Source organism: Hyaena hyaena, unplaced genomic scaffold, assembly GCF_003009895.1.
Source record: "Hyaena hyaena isolate Hyena2069 unplaced genomic scaffold, ASM300989v1 scaffold_44, whole genome shotgun sequence".
Taxonomy (NCBI): domain Eukaryota; kingdom Metazoa; phylum Chordata; class Mammalia; order Carnivora; family Hyaenidae; genus Hyaena; species Hyaena hyaena.
The window spans coordinates 2,554,915-2,577,571 of NW_024080676.1; the positions used below are offsets into that span (position 1 = coordinate 2,554,915).

The 22,657-nt window shown below is 40.6% G+C and overlaps 1 protein-coding gene across 1 annotated transcript in view; it reads left to right on the forward strand.

Annotated features, from left to right (window-relative positions):
- The window catches only part of PLCE1 (phospholipase C epsilon 1), a 337,915-nt gene that overhangs the window by 266,089 nt on the left and 49,169 nt on the right, over positions 1–22,657 (forward strand). Inside the window, exons 12-21 of the mRNA XM_039230185.1 lie at positions 1,592–1,709; positions 4,727–4,883; positions 7,472–7,594; positions 7,680–7,816; positions 10,455–10,693; positions 12,173–12,234; positions 12,318–12,483; positions 15,595–15,702; positions 16,787–16,903; positions 18,876–19,034. Of these exons, the coding sequence (XP_039086116.1) occupies positions 1,592–1,709; positions 4,727–4,883; positions 7,472–7,594; positions 7,680–7,816; positions 10,455–10,693; positions 12,173–12,234; positions 12,318–12,483; positions 15,595–15,702; positions 16,787–16,903; positions 18,876–19,034 (1,386 nt within the window). The remainder of the gene's footprint in view (positions 1–1,591; positions 1,710–4,726; positions 4,884–7,471; positions 7,595–7,679; positions 7,817–10,454; positions 10,694–12,172; positions 12,235–12,317; positions 12,484–15,594; positions 15,703–16,786; positions 16,904–18,875; positions 19,035–22,657) is intronic.

The window sequence follows — 22,657 nt, forward strand, 5'->3', positions numbered from 1 at the left end:
GTCAACACCAGGAAAAAGTGATGGGCCACAAACAATGAGTATTCAATAAGAGTCATTATCAAGCTATCTACAAAGTGCTCTGGGAGGAGAAAGGAAGATCTAGGGCTAGGAGGCAGGCAGAAGAGGCTTCATAGGCAAGGGGACAGATGGGTCTTGAAGGGTGTATAGGATTTATTAGACAGACAACATAGGGGAAAGCATTTCTGGCAGAGGAGGCAGCAGGGAGGCATGAAAGACTTGGCTTGTTCGGGGAAGCACATGTAGTTCTGGGTTCCTGCTCCAAGCTGGAACAAATGCTCTGTTGTGGGTAAGCAAAGGCTAAAGAGACCAGGGATCAGGTTATGAAGGTCTTAGAGGGCCAAAATGCTAAATGTAGAACCTAACTTAAAATATATTATCAGGATAAGCAACCTGAATGTCCATCCACGAATGAAAGATAATGAAAAGGTAATGTATACATATAATGGAATATAGTGTTCAGGTTTTTAAACAAGAAGAAAATCCTGTCATACTACAATGTGGATGAACCTTGAGGATATTATTCTAAGTGAAATAAGCCAGTCACAGAAGGACAAATGCTGCATGATTCCACTTCTATGAGGTAACTAGAGTGGTCAAACTCTTAGAAACAGAAAGTAGGAAGGTGGTTGCCAGGGGCTAGGGCAGGGGATGGGGGTAGAGGGGGAGTTCTTTTTGATTACATATACAGTTTCAGTTGTGTAAGAGGAAAAAGTTCTAGAGGCACATGGAGTTAGCACTACTCTACTGTACACTTAAAAATGGTTAAGATAGTAGACTTTATGGGGGTACCTGGGTGACTTAGCCAGTTAAGTGTCTGACTCTTGATTTTGGCTCAGGTCATGATCTCACGGTTCATGGGTTTGAGCCCCATATCAGGTTCTACACTGATGGTGCCGAGCCTGCTTGGGATTCTCTTTTTCTCCCTCTCTGCCTCTCCCCTGCTCTCTAAATGAATAAATAAATAAATAAATAAATAAATAAATAAATAAATAAACAAACCTTAATAAAAAAAAGTATTGGTCTTATAAACAATATACAACCATGACTATCAGAAAGGAACAAATCTTTAGCTTCCCCAAAAGCTTTAAAAAAAAAAAAAAAAGTTGGTAGACCTTATGGTTTTTACCATGGCAGAAAATATTTGGTTAGTTACTGCTATATATTATAGATCACACTATATATATATGTTATCACTATAACAGAATAATATATTTTTTCCATGGTTATCTAGAAAAAGTCCCACTCTGCATACTGATGCCTAAGCCAAGCTTTGTCTGCTTCATAATTTGGTCTCTATGATTCCAGGGCTCCTTAGCCTGCTTTTATCAGCCCTCCCTGCACCGCCCCCCCCCCCACACACACACACCTCTGAGTGTTGCTGTATAGCACAAAACTAGTGGGACAGTGTAATGTGAGAATACTTGGTCAGCCTTCACAGGGATCTATACTGGTTTGGGGTCAGGGATATTGAAGGTGGGGAAGTCATAAAATAGGGAACTGCCCGAGCTAAAGCAGTGCCAGGAGGGAGAGAAACACAGAATGAAAGGTATTGGCATGTGTGTGTTCCCAGGGTGAGAGCGGAGAGGCAGCCGATGATGAGATGGCCACTCGAAAAGCCAAAATGCACAGGGAGTGTCGCAGCCGGAGTGGTTCTGACCCTCAAGACATGAATGAGCAAGAAGAATCAGGTAAAGCCACATATTGACATCAGGGATGTTTTATTTTATTTTATAGGGAAAAATAATGCATTTGGTTTTCAATTATGGTTTAAGTCTTGTGGGCATTCTTAACAAAACTTTTTGTCTTGTTAAATATACTTAACCTTTGTATTTAACTAAATGATGGAACCCAAGGGTTGTTTCTGCAAGCATAGTATGCTTGGAAGAAGATTCTCTTTGATTAACTTGGCCTTATAGACAGGGGATATGAGATATACAAAATACAAGGCAGAGAATTAGACCAGTGATTCTCAACCATGGCTGAGATTCATTTTTTTTAAATACCTGGGAGACAAACCATAAAATACCTAGGAATAAACTTAACCAAAGAGGGAAAAAAAAATCTATACACTGAAAACTATAGAAAGTTTACAAAAGAAATTGAAGAAGACACACACAAGAAAATAGAAAAATATTCCATCCTCATGGATTGGAAGAATAAATATTGTTAAAATGTCAATAGTACGCAAAGCTGTCTACACATTCAATGCAATCCCTATCAAAATAACACCAGCATTCTTCGCAGAGCTAGAACAAATAAACCTAAAATTTGTATGGATCCAGAAAAGAGCCCGTACAGCCAAAGCAATCCTGAAAAGGAAAACCAAAGCAAGAGGCATCACAATCCCTTCAAGCTGTATTACAAGGCTGTAATCATCAAGACAGTATGGTACTGGCACAAAAACAGACCCTCATATCAATGGAACAGAATAGAGAACCCAGAAATGGACCCACAAACTTATGGTCAACTAATCCTGACGAAGCAGGATAGAATATCTAATGGAATAAAGGCAGTCTCTTTAGTAAATGCTGTTGGGGAGATTGGATGGTGACATGCAGAAGAATGAACCTGGACTACTTTCTTACACCATACACAAAAACAAACTCAAAATGGATGAAAGACCTCAATGTAAGACAGGAAGCCATCAAAATCCCAGAGGAGAAAACAGGCAACAACCTCTTGACCTCAGCTGCAGCAACTTCTCTGGAGGCAACATATCTCCAGAGGTAAGGGAAACAAAGCAAAAGTGAACTATTGGGATCTCATCAAGACAAAGGCTTCTGCACAGCAAAGGAAACAATCAACAAAACTAAAAAACAACCAACAGAATGGGAAAAGATATTTACAAATGATGTATCAGATAAGGGGTTAGTTTCCAAAATCTCTAAAGAACTTATCAAACTCAACACCCAAAAAACAAATAATCCAGTGAAGAAATGGGCAAAAGACATGAATAGACACTTTTTCAAAGAAGAGATCCCGATGGCTAACAGACACATGAAAAGATGCTTAACATCACTCATCATCAGAGAAATACAATCAAAACCACAATGAAATATCACCTCACACTTGTCAGAATGGCTAAAATTAACAACTCAGGCAGTGACAGATGTTGGCAAGGATGCGGAGAAAGAGGAACACTTTTGCACTGCTGGTGGGAATGCAAACTGATATAGCCACTCTGGAAAACAGTATGGAAGTTCCTCAAAAAGTTAAAAATAGAATTACTCTATGACCCAGCAACAGCACTACTAGGTATTTATCCAAGGGATACATGTGTGCTGTTTCAAAGGGGCACATGCACCCCAATGTTTATAGCAGCACTATTGACAATAGCCAAAGTATGGAAAGAGCTCAAATGTCTATCAACTGAAGAATGGATAAAGAAGATATGGTATAGGGCGCCTGGGTGGCTTAATCGGTTGAGCGTCCGACTTTCGCTTAGGTCATGATCTCGCAGTTCGTGGGTTCGAGCCCCGCGTCGGGCTCTGTGCTGACTGCCAGCTCAGAGCCTGGAGCCTGTTTCAATCTGTGACTCCCTCTCTCTCTGACCCTCCCCAGCTCGCGCTGTCTCTCTCTCTCTCTCTCTCCTAGAAATAAATAAAACATTTAAAAAAAAAAAAAAAAGAAGATATGGTATAGATAGATAAATAGATAGATAGATAGATAGATATAGACAGATAGATAGATAGATAGATAGATATAGATAGATAGATATAGATAGATATAGATAAACAATGGAATATTACTTGGCAGTTAAAAAGAATGAATTCTTGCCATTGCAACAACATGGATAGAACTAGAGTGTATTATGCTAAGTGAAATGATTCAGTCAGAAAAAGGCAAATATCATATGATTTCACTCATATGTGGAATTTAAGATACAATAAAAATAAACATAAGGGAAGGGAAGCAAAAATAATATAAGAACAGAGAGGGAGACAAACCATAAGAGACTCTTAAATACAGAGAACAAACTGAGGGTTGCTGGAGGGGTGTTAGTGGGGGATGGCCTAAATGGGCAAGAGGCATTAAGGAGGCCACTTGTTGGGATGAGCACTGGGTGTTATATGTAAGTGATGAATCACTAAATTCTATTTCTGAAATCATTATTACACTATATGTTAACTAACTTGGATTTAAATTAAAAAATAATAATGTTAAATAAATAAATAAATAAATGATCTGGGGGGTGCCTGGGTGGCTCAGTCAGTTAGGTATCTGACTTTGGTTCAGGTCAGGATCTCATGGTTTGTGGGTACAAGCCCTGTGTTGGGCTCTGTGCTGACAGCTCAGAGCCCAGAGCCTGTTTTGGATTCTGTGTCTCCCCCTCTTGCTACCCCTCCCCCACTCATGCTTTGTCTCTCTCTTTCAAAAATAAATAAACGTTAAAAATAAATAAATAAATAAATAAAGTAAATATCTGGATCTCCTGGCCACACCCCAACCTAACTGATTCCAACATCCTCTGACTAGGACCCTAATATCTCTATATTTTTAAGTTCCCCAAATGATTCCAGTAATGCAACCAAGGTTGAGAACCCACATTAGTTCATTCATCAGCCTATTTTGAGGTTTCTTGTATAGAGATTGCCTGCATAAATTGATTTGCTCAGACATTCAAAAGCATCTTTGGCTTTTCTTTGAACTCTAGGGAAAGGATAATGTGGCGTCATTGTCTCATTTCTGTCTCTCTCTCTTCCAGAGGCAAATGCCATCATGAGCCCTCCTAACACTCTGCCTTCCAGAAGAGCCCACTCTTTGACCACGGCTGGGTCCCCTAACTTGTCCACCGGCACATCATCCCCCAACAGGCCAGTGTCTTCCCCTGTGCTGTCTTCTTCAAACAAGAGCCCGTCCAGGTGGGGCCTTAACATGATAAAACAGAAGGACCCTTCATATCATTCAAGTTGTGTTAGAAGGGCATCTTCCAGTGCTCTGTGGAAAGACTCTGATTTTGAGTTAACAATTACATTGAAAACTGAAAACCCCAAAATTTTTTAATGCTTCCAATTTTCCTGATTTTACACTCCTACCTTCTCATATGACTATAATTATTCCTAACTATTTGACAGACTAATCCTTCAAAGGTCAGTAGCACTAACATTACCCAATCTATGATTTTCTAAAGTTGCTTTGTCAAATATAATAGCGGTGGGGTGGGGCTTAGGGGAATAATAATGGCTATTTAAATTCAATTTTAAATCTATTAAAATTAAAGAAAACTTAAAATTCAGTTCCTCAGTCACACTATGCACATTAAAAGTGTTTCATAGCTACAAGTGGCCAGTGGCCACTATGCTGAACAGTGCAGATATAGAGCACTTCTATCATTGCCAAAACTTCTATTGGATAGCACTGTTCTGAGGAATAAATTAAGTTTGAATAGAAGCTACTTTACCCTTTGCTGACAGGGAAATATATTCCATATCATCTCATATATAAGGCAAAATACTTGTCTATAAAGATGAATGTATTATAGCAAGTTAGGCATGTTCGGTGTAATTCTAAAGGTGGTATTATAGTAAATTATTTATAAAGGCCATGTAAATTACAGATTTGAAACAACATCTACCCCCTGAGAAGAAATAATATTAACATGAAAGCTTTCCAAAGGAATTAGAATGCCACACCATCTCCCTCGACCCCTCAAAAAGTTTAAGAAATGCAGAGGTTCACACAGAACCAAGATAAAACAGGCATTCTTTACTTTATCAGAGGGATTGGAGGAAGAAATGGGTCTGTGCAGACACTGGCTTTGGAAACGTTAATTACACATACACACTTTCTGACTCTCTGAAGGAAGTTTGCTACTGATAAGAACCCTACAGTAAATCATCTTTTAAAGGGAAGCATTCTTTTACAATATGAATAATAAACATAATTTATGCCTTATACATTCAGATTTCTATACTCGGTGAAACTGGGTCAAAGGTACATGGGAATTCTTTGTACTACTCTTCCAACTTTTCCATAAGCTTAGGTTTGTAACAAAATTAAGAGCTACAAAGAATCAGAATTCTTTACGTGATATTTCAGCCTGTTCAGTGTCCTGAGTAAATAAAAGAGCCGGAGAACTTAGATTAAGTGGCTTTCGCTTTATTTACATCACTCAGGAGCAGGAAAGAGAAGGACAGAGGAAGGGAGGAAAATCTTCTCCAAGAGGCAGAACTAACATGCCAGATGTAGGATCACAGGGTCCTCCCCCAGGAAGACAGAAATCAGTGCCCACTGAGTAAACTACAACAGAAAGAAAAGACAAGGCAAGGAAGAAAAATCACCCTGAATGCTGTTCAAGGAAAAGGCAAGGCTAAGCCCTAGAAAGGGAGAGAGTGGACCGAGTTTCCTAAAGGTTCCTGCAGACAGCGGCTGACCTGGAAGTAGACAGGAGGAAGACAGGGAATGTATTTGCTTAAGTGCAAGTGATAAGCCACTCGTCTGACTTTTTCATCTTCCTGAACCTCCACCCTCTGTTTCCAACACCACGGGGGATCAACAACCCATGCCTACAAAAGAACTGTAAATCCATCCTTTTGTACTTTTCGTCCATGTATAGAGGTGACCTTCAGATGTCAACGCAAAGTAATTTTCCATGAATAAACACTATTAGCAAGATTGAGGATAAACTGGCTATTCATAACAACATTCTCTATACTTCTTATATATTTGAAGCATTTCAAAAGTCAAAACAATAAAATAAAGCACAAAAAACAAAAGGGGAAAAAAAAGGAAGATCCTGTTTATTGATTTAACTAAAAACCAGTCAAAACATTTCATATACTATCTTGTCAGGGAACCAGGATGGAAAATAAAAATGTTGTGAAACAGCTAGAATGAGTTTTTGACCGAGTTGTCTGGTATTTTTATATTGAATACACAGCCTTGGCAGGTGCAGATATATTCTAGGCAGAGTTGGCTTCCTTCCATTCTTAATATTTTTGTGACTCACATTTTCCGTTAATATAAAAAGTCCTTCCTTGTTTTCATCTAATAACTGGTGAAGAAAGGAAAAAGAGAAAACATTGATATGGATTTTCTTCTCCAATGTGTTTCTATACTTTAGAATATAGGAAAGAACATGCATAATCTTCCATAGGTTATGCTTGAGTAATTTGGGACAGTTTTGGGGAAAAAAAGGGGTTTTCTTCAGAAACATTGAATTTAAGTTATCTTTCCCCCATAGACCTGTGATTCTGAAGAACTGTGTTAATTAGTAGAGGAACATTACCCTCATGGCCCTATTGAGTAGGCTGTAAACATGAAGAGGTTTCACTGTAGGATATGTTTGCTCTGACACACTATAGATTAATTTTGAGAGAACTGAAAAGAAAGTCTGGAGGATAGTCTAACTCCTGAATGACCTGCAGTCGATCTCTTTGCTCATATGGCCATCAGAGGACGTATCCAAGGCACAATGACAATGTCTGTTAAGGCCATGTCTTTGTTGCAGTGCTTGGAGCAGCAGCAGCTGGCACGGGCGGATCAAAGGCGGAATGAAGGGTTTCCAGAGCTTCATGGTCTCAGATAGTAACATGAGCTTTGTTGAATTTGTTGAGCTGTTCAAATCATTCAGGTACGGCATGCTTTCTTCCTGCCCTTTCTCAGCCCCCCATCTTTGTAACAATAGTAAACATGAGTGTTTTCCACTCCTCGCCCAGTGTGAGGAGCCGCAAAGACCTGAAGGATCTCTTCGATGTCTACGCTGTGCCCTGCAACCGAGCCGGCTCTGAGTCAGTGCCACTCTACACCAACCTAACAATTGACGAAAACACCAGCGATCTTCAGCCTGACCTAGGTTTGTGTAACAAGTTCATATTTCCTGTTAGGACCTTTTTTTCTAAAAACGAAGATGAGAGATCCAGTCACACAAACCCTCAGCCCGTCCCACGTGGCATGCTGTTCTCTGCAGAGTGATGAAACACTTTGAGGATTGTTTCACGGTGTGTCGGGGGTAGGAGCTGCTGGCATTTTCGGCAAGGAAATGCATCATGGCCTGTGTCTGTATGCATTCCAGAATATTTAATCAATAGAGCCTCCCAATCATTCTGTCAACTGAAAACCTCCCACCTGTGTCCACATGTCCACTAGGTGCGTGGTACACTACCCATCTCCTCCCTGACTGCAGGCCAACAGGTGCTCAACCCCAGGGTGGAAGTTGTCTGTCCTTTGACTAAGAGACTCCTTAGTTACCTGAGCAGAGCACTCCAGGGCAGTAGGTAAACCAGGATGTCTGCCTCCTTTGTCGCCTCACCGCTACCACCATCACCAACCACATCAAAAATTCTATTCTGTCATAATCACTAATGCATTGTCAGCCTATTATATTTCTCTTCCATTCTTGCTGACAACTAGAAACACAAAAAAGTAAAAGCAAAAGAAACTGTCCTCTTACCATTGCTTTTTTATTACTTAAAAACTTATATTGTCCTCAACTAAGAAAATTCACCTTTTCAACTTTAGTCATAAAATGTACATAACTACGGATTAGTCAAGTAGCTGTACTTGTTAAAATTTTTTTAATGTTTATTTATTTTTGAGAGACAGAGAGAGAGAGACAATGTAAGTGGAGGAAGAGCAAAGAGAGAGGGAGACAGAATCGGAAGCAGGCTCCAGACTCTGAGATGTCAGCACAGAGCCTGACGTGGGGCTCAAACCCACACCACAAGATCATGACCTGAACCATAGTCAAATACTTAACCGACTGAGCCACACAAGTGCTTAAAAAATTAATAGACATTAATTTTTGGAGCAGTTTTAGGTTTACAAAAAATTATTGGAAAGTACAGAGAGTTCCCATATATAGTTCACCCTGGAACAAGGCAAGGGTTAGGGATTCCAATCCCCCATGCAGTCAAATATCCAAAGGGTTAATTTTTGGCTCCCCCAAACTTAACTACTAATAGCCTGCTCTTGGCCAAAACCCTTAATGATAACATAACAATAACAGTTGATCAATCCATATTTTGTGTGTATATTATATGTGTTATACACTATATTGTTATAATAAAGGAAGATAGAGAAAAGACATTAAGAAAACTATAAGGAAGAGAAAATACACTTATGGTATTACACTGTTTATAGAAAAGATCTGCATCCGTGGATCCACACAGTTCAAACCCATGCTGTTTAAGAGTCAACCATATCCTCCTTTCCCCAACATACACTATTTTTCCTATTATTAATATCTTGCATTAGTGTGGTATGTGACAGTTGAACTGATACTGACATAGTATTAATAACTGAAGTCCATAGTTCAGTGTTCACTGTGTGTGTTGTACATGCTATGGGCTTTGACATAAGCATAATGACATGGATCTACCATTACAATATCATACAAAATACTTTCAATGTCTTAAAAATCCCCTGTTCCCCATGTTTCCATTCTTCCCATCTTCCTCTGAATCCCTTTTTACTGTCCCCATAGTTCTTTCTTTCCAAGAATGTCATATGGATGGAATCATAGTTTGTATATAGTCTTTTCAGATTGGCTTCTTTCTCTTAGCTGTATGTGTTTAAGGTTCCCCTATGTTTTTTCACAGCTCAGTAGCTCATTTCTTTTTGTCACTGAATAATACTCCATTGTGTATATGTACTGCTGTTTATCCATTCACTTTTTGAAGGACATCTTGGTTGCTTCAGAGTTTTAGTAATGAAACTTTTTAGTAGTTTTATGAATGAAACTACTATAAATATCTATATGCACGTTTTTGTGTGGACATAAGTTTTCGACTCCTTTGGGTAAACGCCTGGGAATGCAGTTGCTAAATCGTATGGGTAAGCCTGTGTTTAACCCCGTAAGAAACTGCCAGTTTCTCTTCCAAAGTGGCAAGAATCAAAATAAATGGCCATAAATGTGGTGCCAATGCGAAGCATTGCTGGTCAAAAGGTAAAGTGGCACAGCCACTTTGGAAAAGAGTTTGGCAGTTTCTTACAAAACTTAATACACTCTTACCATACAATCCAGCAATTTTATTCCTTGATATTTACCCAAATAAGTTGAAAACTTATTTTCACCCTGAAGCCTGCACACAAATGCTTATAATTACACTCTTGAAGTTCAAAAAAACTGTAATTTTAAGGGTACACCTTCATTGTCTCTAAAAGCAAAAATGTAATCCTCAAAAACCAAAGTTCAAATTCAGCCTCAAGTCCCCAACTGAATGTACATTTAGTTCTCATCTAATACCCTGAGCTCATAGGCTTTCAAGATTATTGACCTCATTCTCTCTTAGTGTCTTTTTCTTATTCATTGATTCGTTTTTTGTTCCTTCAACTATGTGAATCCATGAGTAAGCACAGAGTTGGATCGCTTGTTTAGACAGATCAGTGAAGATCTTCTACAGCCTACCAATTCCACAGCCATTATCTCCAAAATGAACTTCGTGAAAGATTCTGGCTAGCTTGTTCATGTTCTGTGGGTGGTTCTGTTTCAGATTTATTGACCAGAAATGTCTCGGATTTGGGGTTATTCATTAAGAGTAAACAGCAGCTGTCAGACAACCAGCGGCAGATATCTGATGCCATTGCTGCTGCAAGCATCGTCACAAATGGCACTGGGGTTGAGAGTACATCCTTGGGCGTGTTTGGGGTTGGCATCCTCCAGCTCAATGACTTCCTAGTGAACTGCCAAGGAGAGCACTGCACTTATGATGAGATCCTCAGCATCATCCAGGTTTGTACCCATTTCATATGCACGTCTGTGCAGAGCCTCTGACTATTCTAATAATTTTCTGCTAAACACACTGTGTCTATACTTCTTTCCAAAACCTTCTAGTCTGGGACAGAAACAGAGGGGCTTTGTTTAATATCAAATAAGTGTTCTTATTGAACATATAAGTATCATAGATCTCAAGCCTTCTCTTAGTGACTATTATAAGGAATCAGTAGATGATTCCTTCTTGTTGTTCTGGCACGTAATAAAACTAGTAGTCTAGGTTTTCAACTGTGAACATTTAATGAGTATTTATTAACTCCTTCTATGACTCTGTTCCAGGACCTAGAATATAGTAGTAAATAAGATCACATTCTGGCCTTCACCTAGTGGGTGAGGCAGACAATAGACAAATACAGAGAGAATGTAATTTCAGATATTCATGGGTTCTGAAAAAATAAAGCAGAGTAAGGGGATGTAGTGATGTGGAAGGCTGAGAGTGGTAAGCACAGGCCACCCTGAGGAGGTGACAGTGGGGATGAGCCCTGAATCAATAAGCTACGTGAAAGTCTGCAGAAAGAGAATTCCAGACCAAGAGGAGCAAGCTCAAAGACCAAGGCCGGAGCGAGACAACTAAAAGGCTAGTGTAGTGGGAGCCACATAAGCCAGAGGCACAATGGTAGACATGACACCAGACAGGTAGGCAGGGCCTGGGCATTTTAGGCCATGGTGAGGAGTTTGACTTTAGTCTGTGTGACATGGGAAGCTATTGGGAATTTTTGAGCAGGGGAGTAACATAGTTTGATATATGTTTTCAAGAGGTCACTCTGGCCCCATTGGAAAATGAACTGTGCTGGGGATGGAGTGGAAGCAGAGAGACCAGGTGGGAAGCTGTCACAGTAACCCAGGCAAGATATGATGATAGCTTCCACTAGAGGGTGGTAGGACATGGAGTAGCACACTCATGATGGCCACGTCACATGCTGCAGGGTCAGTCTAGGTTTTCAACCTCCCTCATCAACTGATGGGGGAATCAGTGGATTCTCTATCCAGCAGTTGATTACCGGAAATGCTAGTGACATAAGATGATGGTCACATGATTGGGTTCTCACTACACTGTTGTTGAGTACGAGCATTGTCCTAAGTGTTCTCTATGAATCATCATTTTGCCTCTCACTAGCTCTGCCAGGAGCTGCTATTATTATCTACATTTTCACCTGGATATTCCAGTAACCATTTGTTTTCATGTGAACTGTATTCTTCCCCCTCACGCTCCCTTTTTCTCTTAAATAAATATGCTTCATATAATAAACGCACATATAATAAATGTTTTCTTTGGGACTAAAAAACTACCTCTTACCATTACATAACTAAATTAGTTCAAATATTTGGTTTAGATGCTTCCTGATGAAAACAGAACAGCTTTAAAAAATGATGTGCTGGGGTTTTTTTCCCTTAGTTTCCTTTACCTAAATAACACTCTTTTTGTGTCCCTTGCAGAAGTTTGAGCCTAGCGTTAGCATGTGTCATCAGGGTCTACTGTCATTTGAAGGATTTGCAAGGTAACCTTTAAAATACCTATTGCCCATCATTTAAGAGTACATATTTTACCCACGCAGTCCTAAGAAAATTTGGTTTTCTCTAGGTTTCTGATGGATAAAGATAATTTCGCCTCCAAAAATGATGAGTCACAGGAAAACGTAAAAGAACTGCAGCTGCCTCTCTCCTACTATTACATTGAATCTTCACACAATACCTACCTCACAGGCCACCAGCTCAAAGGAGAGTCCTCAGTAGAACTCTACAGCCAGGTACAGAACTCCACGTGGGGTGGGGTTTCCATTAAACTTCATTACTGTAATTCACAAAAAACCTAATTTTTCACTCCTTTGAAGAACTTACAAACTATTATGTGTGAAATGTGAGGAAACATGATGTGTGGGAAAACTGCCTATACACACTGTAGTTTTGTCTATTTCTTTTTGTTTTCTTTCTTCCTCCTATCTATACTTAACCTTTATCCTAGGCACACAAAAAAAGTATTTGTTTGAGACTCATAGCTTTTAAATCCTAGTTAGTCTGACCTACTCCTACTATAATTAGATTTTCCCATGGGAAAATTATCTGATCGTTTCACTAAATGCTAAATAAATCAATACATTATAGTGGGAAAGCATAATAGAAAATGCAACTGTCTATGAAGTTATTCCCAAAATATTGTTTATTTTCATTTGCAGTTTGTTAGACAATCAATCCATCCCTATGGTAACCAACTTAAGGAACAAAAATCTGCAAAGACTGTGGACACTGTCCCTACACACTTAAATTCATGGGAATGTTCTTGGAAACTTAGAAGGGTCTCTGGACTAGAAAAAGCACATCCGTTTGACCTAAACACAAGCTCTCAATGATCTGCATGTCAGTTGTCTGATAAATTTTCTGCAACTTCTCATCTATGCTGCTTGTTTTCTGACCTCCTACTAGAAGAGTTCATCAGGAGGAAGCTAACCTAGGCTCAGCGAATAGAAATGTGTGGTGGTGGGAGGATGTTCAAGTGTGAAAATTATCATTGTTTCCAGAAACCCAGCAGAGCTGATCGTTCTCCTGATTAGTCCAGATATTCCTCAAGCATGGGTCAAACTTCTGCCCCAAAGCCTATCTACTAAGGAATATGTATTTTAAACTCTAAAAATCTAAAGTACTTTAACTGTTTATTTATTTTTGAGAGTGTGTGCACATGAGCAAGCAGGGGAGGGGCAGAGAGAGACAGTAACAGAGGGTCAGAAGGAGGCTCTGTGCTGACAGCAGACAGCCTGATGTGGGGCTCAAACTCACAAACCGTGAGATCATGACCTGAGCCAAAGTCAGACACTTAACCGACTGAGACACCCAGGTGCCCCTAAAGTACTTTTCTTATGAAATGAAGATGTGTCCCTAGAGTAGTGATTTTCAAACTAGGTGCTCTGTCCAGGGACCTCGGCTGAGGACACTGAGATAAGAAAGCAGCAGAGTAGGAAAGCTGCACCTCCTACCCCCACTGCAGCTAAAGTCCTGTTCTTTTTATGTGTTTACCTATGACCCTCCATTTGCACAGAGAATTCCAAGGTTAAAAGGAGTTTGAAATCTATTGTTCTAGTTATAAGGGAAAGAAATGAAGTGTGCGTGTGTGTGTGTGTGTGTGTGTGTGTGTGTGTGTATTTCTCCCAGGAAAATGAATGAGCAGGAGCCGGAGCCAATGTCCTAGCTTTAATTCCTATTTGAGGTCAAATAGGAATTCCCTATTTGATTTAATTCCCTATTTGACCTCAAAGAGGTTTTTTTCTAACTCCTTAACATTCCACCTCAATAAGAGATAGTTACAGACTTCGAATGAGACACAAGAGCCCCTCAACTAGACTCAGAGACGTGGTTAAACCTAGTGTGAAGATCCCTTGTCCTTTATTTCTTAGCACTCTGCTCTCCCTCAGCCTCCTAGCTGTCTCCTCGCCTTACTCCCTGGGACAGATCGGAAGTGAGAAAAAACCCTATTCCCACCTGGAATTTCAAGCCCTGGTTTTCTTTTTCTAGCTGTATGTGGAGGTCTTAATATCATATAGACTTTCATAAAGACCTTTAGTCTCTGCCTGCTGAAAAACCGTCTCATCTGCTGCCAGTCAGTGAGTGTTCTTCCCAGCATGACTCACCACAGACAGGAAGCAGCCTCCTGCTCCTGCTGTCATGATACAGCCATCCTTAGCCCAAAGCAACATGCCTCTAGATACTTCAGGTGTTGGAAGAAGCTGACAGCCTTGGGGGGCTGCAGAATTGGTTCCACCTGGGAGATAGGTCATCTGGGAAGATTGGTGCTACATGCTGTGGGATGGAAGAATCTAGCAAAGACGTCATAAAAAATATTAAAATACGAAGGATTCCACTATCTGAGTTTTCTTGCAACAACTCTAGTGGCCACTCACCCCAGTATTGGATGGATCCTTACCACATGGAAATAATTATATGGAGTTTTAAATCAGTGAGTTGGCCCATTCGCAGATACATCCACCTCTGGGTGTACTTTGCCCTTCCAATACATGGAAATCTTTTAAGATAGTTCACAATAGAGACTATAGAGGAAGAGGTTGCTCCAAGCAAATATTACAGAGTTGCAGCCCGAGCACATGTCAGGAGCTCTGCTTCCAGCTCTACATCCGGGATATCAAATAGGTGTCATCTCGTCTAATTCTCATCTAATTTCCTGGAGCACTTCCCAGAAGAGGTTATGAGATAAACATATCAAAGCTTAAGGGGCAAGGGTGTTGTGATTGGTTACTGAATGATGCTGTGCGTATGGGAAAGGGCAGTTTGTGCATTATTTGCCTCTCTTCTAGGATCAGACAGCAAGGCAAATCCTTGAGGACTGCTTGCTTCTAGTCTTAGCATGCTATGTGTTCCTAGTGAAGGCATTAGCTGGTAGAAGAATTTGGGTCTAAATGGAGGGGATTTTATTCTGATTGGATTTGTGCAAAATTTAGCCAGGTCATTAAGGAATCAGTGGCCTCATTTCCTTTGGGCTGCAACATCAGCCCCTTCATCTTCACCGATATTTGCCCTGGTAGAGCACTGGCCTGACGCTCTCATTTCAGGATGTACCTTATGTAGGTCCCTCAAGGGACTAAAGTCTCTGGGGAAATAGTCCTATGGTTTTGCTATCAAATTTTACCTTCTGATAGTATTCAGCTTTGGAAAACATGTTTTCCACCATCATCTGTTGTCTCCCCTAATGAATTGCAGCTTTTGGCCCAAATGCAAGATTTATTTTAGATCTTAACACCCTCCTGCTTTAGTTCTGAATGTGAACACTGATAGGTAGAAGCATGTGCTGGGTTGCATCTGAGGCTCTGTGTCCTTTTGCTCACGTGGGGTGGATGCATTCATTGATCACACAGGTCCTCCTGCAAGGCTGTAGGAGCATAGAGCTGGATTGTTGGGACGGAGACGATGGATTGCCCATCATCTATCACGGACACACGCTGACAACCAAGATCCCCTTCAAGGTAATGTTTCCTAGCACTCCCTAAACCCGATTGCAGAGTCACTGTCTTTGTGCACCTTTCCAGTGAGTGGCTCTCCAAATCACGCCTTACGCTGGGGGTCCTTGTCCCAAGTCTGTAGACTTCCTGAGACTGTATGGGACGTACACATGTTCTTCCTTCTAGGAGTTGATCTAGAACTCCCATTAAGTTCTCACTCAACCAGAGCTTAACAGCCAGGACCTTAAATGAATTACCTTGCAATTATTGTTGCAAATTTTATATCATAAAATGATATGTAAAAGGCCGGGGCTTTTCTCTTGCTACAGGAGTTAAAAGTGTTTTTATCCTGGTGTCCTGCTGACAAAGACCAGCATAATGTGTTGAGAGATTATTAAATGATATTATAAAGTAATGAGAATTGGTTCCACTTGGGGAGGTCGGTCACCCAGGAAGACTAGTCTCATTGGATCACTGTTTCGAATTGTGCAATCACTATCCTCATTCAGATGTTTTGGGCTGTGTAAAATCATTTTTCTCTGAACTGTGGCCAGACTGGGATGGAATACTATTATTTCTGTCTTATATGTAGAGAGGATAGCTAAAATGCATTTTCTCTTTAGCTCATCTTCCTATTAATCTCTCCTGAAACTTTTGTACTCTATATTCACAGAAGAAGGATTTGATAACTGTGTTTACATGCACACATAAGTATATGTATATATGTCTTACTGCCCCAGGTAGATTTACTACAAATTCCTTGAAAACAGGAAAGTATCTTAAGCCTTATCATTTTTGATGCTGTAACCAACACAATGCCTTTTACCTATAATGTAATCAGTATACATACTGATTTGTTAGATTTGGCATACTAATAGCTCTTCCTTATAAAGTATGTGAACAAAACTCAATATGAACAGTTTAATGGGTTCATAGAAAACAGCCTATCATCTTGCTTAATTTGAAAATACATTTGAAAAGATAAAACCATTTTGGCTAGAATCTTCCAATACAACAATTTAGATGCTCTCTGTGGCTGTAAGTAACTGGCCCCTTCTGATACCTTGGAAGATGTCTGGACTCTAATGACCTGTTCTGGCTTCCGTAGGAGGTGGTTGAAGCCATTGATCGTAGTGCCTTTGTCAACTCTGACCTGCCCATCATCATATCGATTGAGAACCACTGCTCATTGCCTCAGCAACGAAAAATGGCAGAAATTTTCAAGGTAAGCTATTAGCTAAGAGGCAGGACGGTGTCTTGGCCTTTGTCTTGTAACTGTTGCTTTTATGTGGAGCCACATGGACCATATCATAGCTGAACCTCAGCCATGAAGCACATACAATTAGGGTCCCTCAGACCTAAGAAATGCAGGTGCCATGGGAACTTGGACTTTCTCTTGAACAGTCCATCTTTTCACCTGAAGTAATAGAAGCATTGTTCTATGGTCTTCTGACCATTTCCAGAAATTCTTAGGAGGTAAGGAGAGACCAGCTCTCCAGTGCTTCTGGTACCACAAATCAGGAATGCTAGGATGTCACCTATCAGTTGTATGTGGAAAACTGAAAATATCTCAAGGCAAATAAATAAAATTTTCCAGTGTCTAATACTACAGATAGAAGGATCCAAGTTGGCAAAGAGCTTAGACCAACCAGAACAGTTGCTGTGTTACTACTTGGTTCTTCCTTATACAGGCAAACTATCATGCAGACAGATTTAGGGGCAGATATTCCATTATACTTTTCCCTTCCTCCACTGGGTGAGGCATTTCTGGAAATATGGCTCTCAGGAGGAGGAAGGGGTTTGGACAGAGGAAAATGTCCCCCAATACTTATGCCAACAAAACTAATTAGCTTTTTTTTTTTTTTTTTGGCCATCATTTAGAATAATGGTCTCAACTTTTTTTTTTTTTTTTAAGAAAGGGAGGAGAGTGTGTGCCTGTGTGTGAGTGGTAGGGAGGGTTTGGGGGCGGGGAGAGAGGGAGAGAGAATCAGAATCTTAAGCAGGCTCCACACCCAGTGCAGAGCCCTACACAGAGCTCAGTTTCACGACCCTGAGATCATGACCTGAATCAAAAACAAGAGTCAGACACTTAACCTAGTGAGCCACTCAGGCATCCCCTCAATTTTTTTAATTGTATACTCCATCAGTAAAATACTGTAGTATGTATTCCTATTGTATGTTTATTGACTTATTCATAAAATGTATACATATCCTACTCATTAACATATTTTACACATTAATAAAACATGTCAACGTAGAATATGAAAGGAAATTACATTAAAATGATGAAGTAAAAATAATTCTTATACTGTGTTTTATTAATGGTACAAAATCCCTTTTTACTCTCATAAAAATTTTAACAGTAAATTTATTACTGTTTTCAGTGGGAGTAATGTGATTGAAGACATTCATTATTTAAAAAATTTTTATGATCTGTGACTTGTATGTCTGGTTTTAAGTTTAGTCTGTTATTTCGGTATTTGATTTTAATGGCTATAGTAGCTGATAAAGACACCTCACAAAGAAACATGTGAGCAGATGGAAGAGGTGTTCTTGCCAAATGATGGTACTCATTTTTCAATTCCATTAATGAGGCAGAGGTACATCAAACACTAATAAGCTTCCATTTTTGTTCTTTTTTAGTTAAAAGTTTACTAGAATTAGAAACTGCCCTATCTTCTACCCTCACCCCAGTGGATCGTCTTGCGCCTACTCCCACCGCCCACCTCCTTGAGGATACACATTCCCCTTCAGAGGCCAATGCTCATAAAATCTTTGTGAGAAGACAGTGCAGCACATTCTCCCCATTATCTCTCAACTTCGTGCCCACTCCCTACCTACCTCAAGGTTTCTATCCTTTTAACATCTAACCCACATCTGGAACAGATCATATTCTACAAACCATGGCCTCGAATTGAATCTCCTTTTCTTTCTCAGTATATCAGACCCTAGAAGACCTTCCTAAATAGTTGGAGCTCGTCCCACCTGGGGAATGGCCTAGACCTCTCCTCCCTGATCTTCTAACCACCTCTCTTCCTACCAGTAAGAAACTGTTGGCGGGGAGGAGGGACACCACTTCTTTCCTACTTTCTCTTCCTAAGATTTGCAGAACAATTCAACTGAGCTGAAATATCTAGTTGAATAATCCAAGCGTAGGTAAGAGGCACTGATCATGTGTTTTCCGTTATTCATTTCAGAGTGTGTTTGGAGAAAAACTGGTGTCTAAGTTCCTGTTTGAGAGCGATTTCTCAGATGACCCAATGCTTCCCTCACCCGACCAACTTAGGAAGAAAGTGCTTCTTAAAAATAAGAAGCTGAAAGCCCACCAGACGCCAGTGGATATCTTAAAGCAAAAGGTATTCTCCTCTTATTATAGAGGCTATGGGTATGCTGTGTGCCCAGAACAAAGAAATCAATGTTATTCTGACCTTTCAGATGAACTGCAGGGTAACCAGTTCTTTGACAATTGAGTTTCCTGGAATGATACATTTGAATTTTGACTTTCTCTTTACTAGACTAATAAATACTGCCCTCCTACTCACCTAGAATTTTAAGTCATGAAATTAATTTCTCATGTAGAATGTACCTCATTACTTAAATTACTGTGAGTGGGACAATGTATGACTCTTGTCTCTAGACCTGGACTTCATTGCTGTCAATCCCAAAGTAGTTGCTACAGTTCCCTGTAGGTAAAGCACCCCTGTATGGAGAACCCCCCACCTTTAGGGAGAGCCCCCTGCCCTGTAGGGAGAGCACTTGGACCAGGGGCTATGACTTCTGAAGTCAGCAGTGGAATCCCAATACTAGAAGCCCTGTGGTTTCAGCATGGAAGTTGGCACAATGTATTGCTGTGGCTTGTGGACTCCAGGGCACTCCCATACCTGCCTCACCCACAGAGACATCCTCCCCAAGTATCACAGACCTGCTTGTGTCCAGAGCCTTCAGACCAAGGATCCATGAAGAATTCTGTGTTGCTCCACAGCCAGGTTGCACTTATCACACAGAATGACAGCTGCCAAAGCTCTCTGTCCTATTTAGGCCTCTGTCTTTATTATTGACCCTGAAACACCACTTTTGAAACTTAACAACCAGGAGTTGCTGCACGAAGCTCAGTACAGTGGTGCCGTTTCAGCAGCGGGGACGATCCAGAGCTCACCCTAGGTAGTGGCCAATGGCTCTTAATTTCTGTCTGTGCCATCACCTCCAAGCCTCCAGACCCTGTTACAATCCTGCTTCAGAAGCTTCCAGAGAGCAGAAAAGTCAGCAGAAGGGTTCTGTGAGTCCAGCACGTTTGGAGACTTTGTCCAAAGTCATTAATAAAAAATGCCAAGTCAAACTGAGGCAAGTATCCAGTTTGACCTAGTTGAGTAGTCCATTTGGGACATTCATCAAGCCTTCTAAAAACCCTAATTTGTAGAACTCACAGGGAAGGGCCTGAGTTTAAAGCCAAGTGATATATAGAATGAAACTAGAGAAAGAGTGTTAGATATGGAGCTGAGATATCAGTGTTTAGTCACTGGCTCTGTCACAGACCAGCCACGGGACCATGGGTCAGTCAGTCTTCTGGGCCTCCATTTCTTCCTCTATAATATGGGAATGTGAAAGTAACGAGAACACAGGATTCTTCTAACACTAAAATCTCACAAAATCTTTCCTAAAGTGAATCATGGGACCCCTGCCAGAATTGCAGAACACTCTGGAAACTCATTGTCCCACATCTCGGGCCATGTTTCCAGTATTTCTTGCCATTCTAGAACATTACTGCTTCCCTGAGGGGCCCTTCAAGAATCTTGTCATCTGCTGAGTAAGTACCAGGCAGTCCCCAGGCTGTCCAGCTCACCTGCAGTGTGATTCCAGAGGGCCCAAAGTCCAGGCTGAGTTAGGAGCTTATGTTATATCACCTAGTAAAGTCAGTGGTTCGTGGTATGCCCAGTTACTCCAGATGCCCTGAGGGCAGGAGAGGAAACTGTGAGGCTGGAGGCTGTATCATCTTTAGACTTACCCTTCTGAACAGAAAAACAGATATTTACAGAAAGTGCCCCAAACCAATCCATCCCAGAGATCCATGCTGATCAAGTTTGTCCTGATTGGAGAGGCTCAGGATTACCATGGATCCTCTAGAACTATGCTCATCAAAACTTTTTTTGGCTCAAGTACCCCTTAAAAGATTTTTGAAAAACTTTCCTCTCCCGAAACCCATGTAGTACTATATGTTAACTAACCGGAAGTTAAATAAAATTTTGAAGGAAAAAAGAAAAGAAGCTATATCTCTCACACGTTTACCCCCTTTCATACATTTTTAAGTTGACATTAGAAATTTTATCACAAGTGTAAATAGTTACAAAGGATATGTTTTCAAACATAATATTTATTATATGTAAATACAGATGACATTGATTATATACCAATATAATGTACAAAACAGTCCCCATTATCAAAGAAATCAGCCCAGTCAGCCGGATGATGTTTGGTCAGAAAAAGTCTGACTTTATTTTTTTTTTTAATTCAAGTAAACATTGTATTATCCCTAAGATAACCATCACACTTTTGAATATTAATTCTAAGATAGATGGATAGGTGGACAGACAAAAGGAAGAGAAAGGAAGTTAGGAAAGAGAGAGAGAACGAGAAAGGCACATAGCCTTGAACATTCTTGTTGCCTAGATGGAATAAAATGGCCCCCCTCCTTCCCTTCTCAAGACTCTCAGGAGCTCTGCATTGTCCAGTGATCCTTGGCTGCCATAGGTGGTTTTCATCTCATCTCATGCATCACAGATTTTTTTATTGGTAAATGAAAGTAATACTTTCTTTTTGTAAAGACAGGGAAGAACAGTTAGGACAAGAGCTGGGGAAGGGAGAACCAGCTGACCATAAACTTCTTTCCAGGCAGCCCCATTTTTTGAAAAGTACACATGGAAGTTGAAGATACTGAATCTAGAAATTGATTCCTTTAAAAGTGTATGAAGCTACACATCCCTAGAAGTCCTTGTGTTCCCTGGAGGCACACAGTTTGAAGATGGCACATGGCTGTAGGCCAAGAGTTGCAAAACCCGCCACCTTCAGGAGTCAAGCAGAAACATAAATATGAGGGGCCAGGTGGCTGTATGACGGTTGGAAGCAGCCAGGACGGGAGTGGAGCATGCACGCCCTCAAAAATGAGCAGCTCTAATTAAATTCTTTTCAGAACACTGCACCAGCCAAACCAGTCTGGTCTGGAGGTGAAGTCAGCCCTGAGGGCCACCAGTTTGAGCCCTCTGCTAGGTTTCCCTGTGTCAGGTCTGTGCTCTCAAAGCTGCTCCAGAAAGCCTGCCATTTATGTGGGTTCCAGAGGCCACAGGATCTATGCTGATGGGCTTTGCTAAGAAGTGGTTCACCTAAAACATTAGCATGTGTTCCCTAATGCCTGGCCCTCCTCAGATGCTGCATCAGTAACTCACTACCCAACACAGGGTGCTTTTTCTTCTACAACGCTGTTCCTCCATGTTGTTTTCTTTATTCAGCAACTACTGCCTGCTTCTGACTGCCAGGTAGACACAGCTGCCCTGTGCATACCTCCGTGGTCTTCAAGATGTGTTTGAATGTTGTAGCTGTTGCCTTTCCCATTCTCTGCAGTCACTTGCAGTTACTTATACAGCCTCCAATTCACAAATGAATACATTGTGCTATTTCAGAAGTCTTCTTTATGTTGAGCCCAGCCTTCCTTCCTGTTCCTCCTACTCCTTGGCACTACTTCTTCCTTCTGCAGCTGCACAGACTAATTCCAGATCTAGAGAGCTAGCATGTGTCTCCCCACAAGCTTTTCTCTTCTCCAAACTAAACATTCTTGTTGTGTCAACTGTTTCTCATAGGATATGGTTGCTAAGACTCTTCACTTTTCATTAAGAATGTTTTGGATATTCTTAAATTTGATGATCTTAAAATGTGATTTCCAGAACAAGTCCATACTCCAGATAGGGTCTGACAGCACAAGGACAGTGAA